General features: G+C 34.2%; 1 protein-coding gene across 1 annotated transcript; it reads left to right on the top strand.

Annotated features, from left to right (window-relative positions):
* The first annotated feature begins 970 nt into the window (after positions 1–970).
* Positions 971–9,356, top strand: LOC141459086 (beta-1,3-galactosyltransferase 5-like). The gene is made up of 6 exons (XM_074137660.1): positions 971–1,399; positions 4,890–4,976; positions 5,313–5,439; positions 6,125–6,375; positions 7,112–7,375; positions 8,326–9,356. The coding sequence occupies exons 3-6, from the start codon at positions 5,313–5,315 to the stop codon at positions 8,797–8,799; spliced, it is 1,116 nt and encodes a 371-aa protein (XP_073993761.1). The 5' UTR covers positions 971–1,399; positions 4,890–4,976; the 3' UTR covers positions 8,800–9,356.
* Positions 9,357–10,753: the final 1,397 nt, after the last annotated feature.

Genomic DNA, 10,753 nt, shown 5'->3' with positions numbered 1-10,753 from the left:
TTTGCAATATTTGGAGATTTCTGGAAAAACATTTCAAAAATTTTATTCATACTTTCTATGGTATTTACAAACATGTAAATTACAATTTACATTCAAAATAATTTACTAGCAAATTTTGATTAAAGTCAAGCTCTTAAGAAATTGTTCAGTAGGGTCAAATGTCTTGCTTACAGACCATGTATGAAGAAAATTCCCCCACTGAAATTACCTCAACAAAGTGAATTTTTCTCTTTTTGAGAATTGCTCGAAAATTGCTTCTAGAATTTTCTGTCAATTTCGTACATACCTTACATACTCGTAGCTTATTCTTTTTTCTAGTCAAATTCGTTTTAGGTCAATTTTTGGGGACTCCCATACAAGTTTTCCTGGAACTTGTCATTTCAGTGTAATGCACGTTTTTAGTTAATGTATAATGCTATGTAATGAAATATTCGGAGCTTGAAGAAAATTCATGTTAGAACTTTGAGGATTAAGAGAGTGAAAAAGAATTTTAAAAGTATTTTGGAAACTATAACTTTTAACGCTTCATTCAAAAATTCTATTTCATTGCAACAACCTACATATTTTAAGTGAAATAACATTTAGTACGAATTCGAAACTTTAAAAAAAATGTAAGCTGGTACCTAGAGAACTCCATTATATAAAATTCGTGTGAGTGGGCACACCATATTTCATCAACCAACGTTATTCTAACTAAATTCCTTTGTTCAATTCATTAATCTTGAAAGGGGTGCACTCTTGCTGAAGCAATTCTTTAATAAATTAAAAAAAAAAATTAAAAAAGACGTTCTCATTTGTTCTTCTAACTAAACAATACATTCGTTGGCAACAAAATATAATGTAATTATGATAATATAATATATATAATTATTAACTCTTTTTGAGTAAAAGTGTCAATAATTTATTGAAGAAATGAAGTACGACATTTGTACTGTGACATGAGCCGACCGCCCGGAGAACACTGGCTCAGTCTATGTGAATGTCTAGTGCCAGCGCCTTAGTCATACTCATTAATACTCAAGACTTTTGCTTCATTATTATTTAATTTTGAAGATAATATTTTATCCATAGATATTCTGACGTGATACTGAAGCAGTTTAGGTGATAACGTTAATTCTGAGTGACACAGATGTAGATCTGTTTACACCTTATCATTTTTTATTGCATTATTAAACGAAAAATCGACAATTTACTTCTGTTTTGTAATGTATATGTACTGTGGACTATTGATATCTTTACTAGGGAAATTCATAAATTTGATATAACAATTTATTTGTATTTTTGTTTTAATATGAAGTGCATCTTTCCATGTTTACATCGTGATTTAAGTTTATGCATACATTTAACCAAAATGCCAATACATATTTTGGAATATTTAATGCATTGAATTGTAATAAAGGTAAGTGTAAGGATTGTTTAGTTGTTATATATCAGTTGAATCTACTTATGTAGATTATTAATTTAACGTACTTCTTCTTACGACCATCCGGAGGCCGATTCCTCGTTGTCTTCTACAGACATTTTAGGCCTACGGTACGGTGGAGGCATGAGTCAGCTCAGAATTTTTTTTCTAAGTGCCACTCTGCCAACACATGAAACTAAAGCAATCGAAGAGTACATGCCGGTGTTATCTTACATCTAAACGTGATCAGTAGATTTACCGTTGTTATACGAGGTTCAGGGAACTACTTTCGTCCAAATGGTGCTTTTCAAGTTGACGATTCTCTTTTGGCTACAGATTTGCTGCTGCCTAGGATCTTGACTCCCGAGGATCACAGGTTACATTTCCCAAAGAAGTCTGCTTCTTCAATCTCTTTATGTTCGACGAATCCCCCAAAAATAAATTTTTCCAATAGAACAAAAGAAAGTGATTGGTTGATGTTTGCAACTTAGAGTAGGAAGTTTTAGGTAGCTTTGCGTTCAACTACCTATCAGATATATGGACTAGGCAGATAGTTAATATGTTTTACTTTAAATTTCTCATATCACATCCATATCCAAGAGCAGAAACTTAACAGGTCCGCAATACTGCTTTGAGGCCACGCTTCTAACAGCAACGTTTTTTTGTCAGTATTTAGCCGATCTGAGATTTGAACAAACTGCTTGCAATCTTATGTTGCTCGAGCCTGAGACTGGATATTAATTTTATACTCGGTTTATGGTTAATTTTTATTTTGTTTTAGGGTTGCTATATGGGCATGTACAAAGGCTTTGGATAGTGAAGGGTTTTCTTCTCACTTGACTAATGTAACTAAGGGGCGTGATCAATGACTAATGAGCGGTAAAATCGAGAATTTAAGTAGACTTTCTAGCCATAGTAGCCACAAGAACGAAGTCTTTTTAAAAAGTACTTTCAGCTCTCAATTTGTACTTTGTCTATGTTAAGGGCCATATATTAATGACTCCATAAAGTTTCTGGAGGTTTTCTTTTCAAATGCTTTTTTTTTGCACACTTTCTTTCAACTAGTCTTCAGTTTTTCTATCAATTTTAAAAGAAGTTAGAATTAATTACTTTTATATAATTATTATCTGTAGTATTCGTAATATCTAAAAATTTAGTTTCAAATTTTATAAATTATGTATATATCTATCTATCTGGCTTCACAAATTGTCTTCGAAAAACACACTTTTTGATAACCGAATTTCTTAAAATCATATCAATTGGTTGATCAATTTTGATAAAAGCTTATTTTCTAATGAAGCTGGTGGCACTTAATTTAAATTTCAATATTTGAATATTTAGCAAGTTTCTCATGAAATCTCCAACTGAAAATCCGTACGTACGTAATATTTGGTCCTAACGAAGGTTAAGGTGTTAATTTGCAAGTTTGAGGAACATCAGTAATAAATATCAGTATTTGCAGTAGCAATCGAATAGGAATTTTTGCTATTACGGCAGGTTATCTACCAAAGGTCAGCGTGCTGTTGTTTCATGTAGTTTATAGAGGATGCAAACAAGTATTTTATTAAAAAAATGTTTCAAGGTAAGTTGTTCTCAAGGAAGTTGCGATGAGATAAGCGCTGACTCAACCGCCTGCATAATCACCTCGCGCGCTGCCTATACCAATCTCATTCAACATTAGATTTTTTATTAGTACTTTATTTTTATTCAATTATTTAATGTTGTTTACTTTCTCGTACTATTTCATTTGGTTAGTCAGACTGATTAACACCGTCAAGGTTTTTTTTTTTTTTTTTTTTTTTTTTTTTTTTTTTTTTCAAAAATCACAGACCAAAAGTACTTTTGTGTGGAAGTGGAACATTATTGCTTTTAGGGAATACATTCTTGTTTATTGTTTGCCTTGCTCGATGTAATGTATTGATCTCTAACCCCCCCTCTCACTATCACCTATATTCTTATATATATATATATATATATATGTGTGTGTGTGTGTGTGTTATATGGGGAAGGAAATAGCTCAGTAGTTAGTCACTGGATTCACAGGTGGAGATCCCCGGATTAAATGTAGCTGTCTGCCTTTAGATTTTCTCTCCTTACGAACCTTAACACCTCCCGCTGATGATCAGTATTATCTGTAAAGAGAGAACGCTGTCTGGAGGCAAATTGTGTAAGGAAAAAGGCTCAAGGTGCAACGGCCTAAGATATAGAAGCGCCATAAATTATATATTAATATTAATTTAATTTATACATATATTAATTATATTTATTTTTGCATACTCTTTAGTATTACCTCAAGCCATACTAAGGCCTCGATGGAGATCGCATGAAGCGAGATATCGATGCAATCTGGTCTAGTTTTGAATAATCCACAAACTTTTGAACCTCATTCCGTTTTGATTGGTACTGTGTTAAAAATCATATTTTTTACGACTTCATTCAAGAAGTGGTCGACAACTCCGCTATGCATGGTCTGATGCATTAGTTGAAGTGTCAAAATAAATGAAGCCTTCAATGTGACTATCTCTACATATGTAGCGGGGGTGACGTTCTCAATTTCAATAAAACTCAACTCGGTTTTGGAGGGTTGATTGGCTAAAGCTAACCTACTTATAGGATGATTCCAGATACACTGGACCTGTCGCTAGTCTCCCTGTACACCTTTCAGTAACTCATGGTTACTCCTTGAACTTGTAGTAAGTAATCCTACAGCTCTTAGCTGTAATAAACCGATTGCATATTCTAGAGTGCACAGCAGATTTGTTCTACAGCAAGCAGTTGCACCAGTTGTTTCGCTGGGACAGCCGAGAAAGTTTAGGTACCTGACCGAGTGGCTGGTGTCTCTGCTCAGAGTCGCTGGTCCTGCTAGAAAGCCTCTCAATCTTTTCAATAATTATAACTATTATGCAAGGAAGTTATTATGTCTTTACATTTGATTGCCACATGGATCGTTAGTTCCCTTTGAGGAAAAGTAGAGGTTAATGGACGAAAATAATTAAAACTCGAAGGAATTAAAAGTTAGAAAATTTAGTGATAAGCTTAGTATCTCACGCTGTACTAGCAACTATTATTATTACAGTTTAGTCGTATGAAAGAATCTAATTATTTATAGTTTGTTGGAAAATCCTAAAATACGAGGGGGCCCACTGAACTTAAATCATTAACTTCAGTTTACAAATAAAATGAAAAGTCAGAGAATACCAATTTTTTCTAATGGGCATGATGTTTAACAACCAATCTGATGTGGTGGACGGAGGCGGATCGCTAACAAACCTAGCAATAATGTCTTACTTTTATAAACATTTTTAAGCTTTCGATTTCCTCTATATATTTGTTAGACTTGATCATTTTAGAGTTGTTATCCTCATACAACTTTCTTAAAGGCCAAGCTCTAGTTTTATGCGCATACATATATATTTTAATCAGTAATTTGTTGTATGTAAAAAATGAAGATGTTTTATTCTGAATTTTTGCACTTATTTTTTAACAGATTCAAAAATGAAATTTGGATAACCAGACATTTGTCGGAAATATGCGTACTCTCTGTAATATCGGTGCATCAAAGATAAAATGACAGGTAAGCTGGCTTTATGAGGATTAAAGCAGTTTTTCTTTTTTATTTAGCCTTTACTTCTGTAAATATCCATGAAAATAGATACTTTTACCGCCGTCGTTTTAGGAATTTTGCTTTCATAATTGTAAGAACACTGTAAAAGAAGGTTGGGTGACCGTTGGTACTCAGATTTTTTTTCCCAGCTATAAGTAACTTTGAAGCATTATAAAGATTTCCTTTAAATTTTGAGATGGGTGTGGACATGTCGCTCTCTGGCACCATTCCTTACAACTGCTTTGCGCCTGTCAACAAAATGTCAGTTCTTTTTTATATTTAGTTTTTTATCTTTTTATTTTTCAGATGATGGCATTTCGGGCAAAGATATTACATGTGATCGTATTCGGATTGATTGGAGCCACAGTCATTATTTATTCTTCCTACTTCACCGGCCCAGTGCTCTTATACCACATTGATCCAGAGAGGAGCAGTAAGCATTATGATAAGGATACTTTTGTAAAAGTAAGCTGAGAAAAGTTAACACTGGGATAAACAAAGGTCTGTGCAGTTTTAACTTTACGTTTCGAAAATGATTTTTTGAGCTTAAAGTTATAAATAATCATTTTCATAACAGAACCATCTGTGAGCCAACAATTCCTCCCCCTCAACATATCACCAGCCATCATTTGCAAAAAAATTCTCGAAAGATCCAGTTCATGTACAAATTAACTGGAAGATCTGACATTGAGAGCCTTCCAGAACTAGGTTGTAAACTAGGCGAGGAAAAAGCTCAAAATAGAAACCTTCAATTACTGCGGTTGTTTGACATAAGTGGGCACTGTTTAGTCATGGGTAGCCTTCTTGCAGAAGTCTTCTTTTTCCGCTTTACAAAGAGCTATTCTTGAAACAACGTGCTGGCCCATCAGCAAGAAGCTCAAAAACAACATCTTACTCTTCCAATTCCATTACCCACGCATATTTTAAAGCAGACCAGAGCTGCGGTCTTTCCCATCGTTTTCAGTAACTTTAAGAAGCGGCTCAATTGGCTGCACAGCTTTTTAATACCTCAATCAAGGAATTAGATTTTCATTATTAGTTACAGATACAGAATAGTTTTAGGCCATCAGCCCAATATTTTGACTGATTGCCTTCACATGTTTGATTTCTGCTTTCAGGAAACATAACCAATGCTACTTCAAGTCACCATGTAGTCGCGTCGTCTAAATCTAGTTTAGAGATCGGAAAATCACCATCCTCATCGCCGGTCGTCTTGATTGGGCATCAAAATGCAGCCGCTGTAAAGGTACCACAGGAAAATCAAACGCTGGACAAAACTGCGCAAGGTATTCTGACGGAAAATTTGTACCAGTCAGGATACAATATACCCAACGTAGATCTCTGTCCAGAACTTGGTAACAAACTGAAGGTAAATGTTCAGAATGGTCATTTTTGTTAAGATAAACAATTAAGCTTTGAAACAGAGGTAAATCACGAGGATTCACCACATAAAGGAGTAGGTTTTTCGCAAATTTTGTCATTACAGTATTCATTGGACATATATGTTTTGTGGTACCATTAAGACGAAAACATTTTTTTAGCAAATGTTATTCTTGAATATCTATGTAGAATCACTAAAAAAATAGCTCTAACAATTTTTTATTTTTATTTTTTTAACTAAGCATATATTTGCCTACCTAAATGTGTATAATTTTCCCCCAATAAAATATTTGTTTGGGAGGTGTTTCTCGTAGGACTAATGTGATCAACTTGCTTCCAAGTGCATTTAAAGTTCTGAAAAATATTTAAAGGAAGTCGAGGAAGGCCAGAGGGAAACATTTGTTTTATTGCTCAACCCTCAGGAACAATTTTATTCTGTTCTGTTATGGTCGAAAATCACATTTCTACACCATTGGCGTTGCTTAGTTCTTAGGTTAACGAAAGGTGCAGTTCTAAAGAATGATTTTTGATTTTTTTTTTTTTTTTATCTGATATATCGCGTAACATTTTTATAAACTTGGGATCATACTTATATTTATTAAAGGAAAAGTGCCTTAAAGGAATTGATTGTAGGATTTTGCCGTTGTCCATTCCCAAAAGTTCCATTTTTTAAATTGTTTTTAACGATTTTACTGGTTGTCTTAACATTGATTGTTTGTTTGCAGCTTGTAGTTGGTATTATGTCTGCACCGAGTCACACAGAAGCAAGGATGGCCATAAGACAGACTTGGGGCCACTTCGGACAGAGGCGAGATGTCTCCTTGGCATTCATGTTGGGGATGTCGCGTGTTAATACTATTAATACGGCAACCTTTCAAGAATCTCAAATCTATGGTGACGTTGTACGTGCTGATTTCCTTGACTCCTACGATAATCTCACACTGAAGACTGTGTCCTTGCTCGATTGGGTGGAGAACTATTGTTCTAAGGTAATTAATATATATTTTAGAGTAGCCAGTACTCTTGTATAATTGCTGGAAGCAATCAAGCTCCTGTTTGGAGCAGAACTACCGATCCCAAGTCTGTTTTGGATCAGCCTCACCTCTACTGTTCTTATGTAGCCAGATCTCTTTAAATTCTGATTATCCTGTTACTTAACTTTTAATAAAAATCTGTACATTTTTCCTTTTAATCCTCCAGTTCTGTTTACAACCAGTTAGTTATTAGGAACCTCTCTTACGACTTTAATATAGGCGATCTTTTTACGCGATTGCGAAAATATTTTAAAAAGGTACTACGATAGAAACGTTGCTTCCAAAGTAATTAAAATGGAGAAACTGCTCAAGCTAGTTACTCGTTTTGTGAAAGTGATACGAGCCTGAGAGTAAGCTTGGTTTAGGACGTACCTATTCTCATTCTCAGCAATTCCGAAGCCAGCTATAAAAGCGGATCTATGCACTTCCAGAAAACGTTCAGGTGTAGTAAAGTTAAACAGATTAAACCGCCCACTTAAGATTAAACCGATGGCTTGGCTTTCAGAAGCTCCTGAAGCATTTAACATTAACTTACGCCTCAGCAAGTCGCACTCATTATCTCTTTCTCCTGAACCCGTCTTCATCAGTGAATCAAGACAAACAATCTTTCAATTGTTGATGATCGTGTGATTATATGAGAACTTTATTCTTCTCGGTTATAAAGTGTTCTCTAAAACATTTAGGGGGAGATAAGAGGTGTTTGTCCCACCCTAAATGGATTGTTGGCTCACAGGTAGCTTAAAGTTATGATTCTCTTTTTTTCGCAGTCACTTTAAAGGGCGAGTGAACAAGTATATTTTTGTGAGGTGAAAAATGCGTAGATTTTTATTACAGTCTATTATAAAGATTATATGTTTGAGTTGTATTTAAAATTTGTAAAATATGTATGTTGCTTGTTCCAACAGGCCAAGTTCGTGCTGAAGACCGACGATGATATGTTCATCAACTTTCCGCATTTACTGACATTTATTGAGAAGCATACGAACGCAAAGCGTACAATATTTGGACGGTTAGCTAGGAAATGGAAACCAATTAGAAATCGTAAATCCAAATATTTTGTCTCCACAAAACAATTCTCATTGCCCGTATTTCCTGATTTTACAACAGGTCCGGCATATTTATTAACATCAGATATTATATCGGACATGTTTAAACGGGCACTGAAGAGCACGTACCTGAAATTGGAAGATGTGTTCACGACGGGTATTGTCGCTCAGTCCATTGATGTCAAACGTGTACATATTAATGAGTTCATAAACAAGCGCATCCCCTTCAATATATGCAATATTAAAAAGAGCATTAGCATACACATGGTCAAATTCCATGAGCAGTTTGACCTTTGGAAGAAGCTGCTCGATGGCCGATCGAAATGTAAATAATTGTAGATTAATAAGGAACTATTTTTATAATTAAATAAATGATGCAGTCAAGTGTGATCCAAAGCAGATATGCGAAGATTACAGTCGCCTTCTGCAGTGTCCGAGCAGTGCCAGAGGGACTCGTGGCAGTTCGTAGATAACAATTAGAATTCTTAAGTGCGGGACAGCCTATATCGTTGGCCAATATACCGCTTTCTGGAAAAGTAGAGACTATAGAGAATGGCGAGCGTCTTAGTGTTTCCAAATTTAGTGAGATTGACTTACTACGAGAAGCCAGAAATACCAGTCAGGGACTAGCTTGTTAGAGCAGTTTGTGCGGCGAGACACATTAATATAAACATTATGGATCTTATCTCCAAAGTACAGAGCTTTATTCAGATATATGTAGGTTATACTTATAGTTTATTAAAAGACACTTTATACTGAGCCAAATATTATTTCCTCGTCTTTATCATTCTAGATGAATTTTCACGGACATATTTTACAAATAAGTGTAACAGACCAACGTATTCGCATTCAAGTTGCAAGAAATCGTTAATAAAAACGCAAAAACTCAAGCACCTACCCAGCAATGTGAAAGTTCCTGTTTCCTTCAAATTTAAAATTTCTTTAAAAAATTCATTATTAATGTTATGCAGGGTTAACCTTACAGCCACTGAAGCGGCATTCTAATCTAACCCCGCCAAGCCTCATAAAATGGATTTGAGAATTTGTAAAAAAAAAAAAGAAAAGAAGAAGAAGAATCAAATAAATGTGATAGGCCTATTTTTGTAGTGTGTTCAAAATTTAAAGAAAATCGTTGGAACCATTTTCGAGAAATTGCAAAAAAAATCTTTTCAATAAATTGGCACTTCCAATTGATTTTGCCAGATGCAAGACGCCGGACTTCAGGTAAATGTGAATCTGTTTACATTCTGTTATCTTGTGATCCAAGATAGGGTTGGGACTCTTCTTAGAATAGGTTACTTCTTCATTGATGCTCTGTCTACAGTCCACGTGCTGTAAATATCAGTTATTTCTTCCTTCTTTTTATAGCGCCACCGCTATAAAATACTTCTTCGGGTGATATAATCATCTAAGTTTTCGTACTGGCTGAGACGCTATTTTTCATCCAACGAAAATAATGCACAATAGCTGCTCAAACAAGCTGATATTTACTGGAAATGAATCTGCTTGTTTGCAATACTTGTGATACTCAGAATGTTGGATTGTCAAGAAAGAAGAATATTTGACTGTTTGACGAGACTCATTCTTTAACTACAAGAGTTTAGAGAATTACCAAATACACTGTTATGTGATTTTATACTCAATTAGGATTCTTAATAGCGAAGAGCCGTGCAAGTTTCGCTGTAATGTCTAAAAGAATTTAGTATTAAAGAGAATTTTGATTATCATTCTGGATTGTCAGCAGACTCAACTCAATTTAAAGATTCACTCAAGATCAACTCAAAAAAATACTCTATTTTTGAACAAATTATTTATACAAAACAATTATGAGATTACAAATATACAAACTTGTGTTTGGCAGTATTATTCTAAAGTAAATAAGATTGTATTTATATTTCACTCTATTTAAATTATATACTGTTTTTAAATTGAATTGTTTTGTTGGCCTTATTCTTTCTTTTTTTCTAACTAAATCTTGTGTTGAAATTCACAGGTTAGGAAAAAAAGTACTATAATTTTTTGCTAAATGAAGTTCCTAACTCTTCGAAACCCATCCACAAACGTCTTCTTAGAGTGTCTATATATATATGTACGTTTTTATTTAATTAAAATCTTAAAATTTAAAAGAAAATTGAACTGATTTTCTCACTTCTTTGACCCCACATCGACGCAGGAATTGTGGCTCGTCTTTTTCTCACTTTTTATATGTTAAGAAATGTTCTTACTTCACCATTCTAACTTTTTGTGAACAGAAGTTTATTAAATTAGAAATGAATATAAAAAATAA

Source organism: Rhodnius prolixus, unplaced genomic scaffold, assembly GCF_049639745.1.
Source record: "Rhodnius prolixus isolate KJV_2025 unplaced genomic scaffold, Rpr scaffold_11, whole genome shotgun sequence".
Classification (NCBI taxonomy): domain Eukaryota; kingdom Metazoa; phylum Arthropoda; class Insecta; order Hemiptera; family Reduviidae; genus Rhodnius; species Rhodnius prolixus.
Note: the sequence above shows the minus strand (reverse complement) of the source record. Positions and strands in the feature narration are given on the sequence as shown.

Coding starts and splice junctions, on each gene's coding strand:
- LOC141459086 (XM_074137660.1), top strand. CDS start 5,313: ATGATGGCATTTCGGGCAAAGATATTACATGTGATCGTATTCGGATTG. Junction 6,376..7,111: donor AACTTGGTAACAAACTGAAG/GTAAATGTTCAG, acceptor GTTTGTTTGCAG/CTTGTAGTTGGTATTATGTC. Junction 7,376..8,325: donor TGGAGAACTATTGTTCTAAG/GTAATTAATATA, acceptor TTGTTCCAACAG/GCCAAGTTCGTGCTGAAGAC.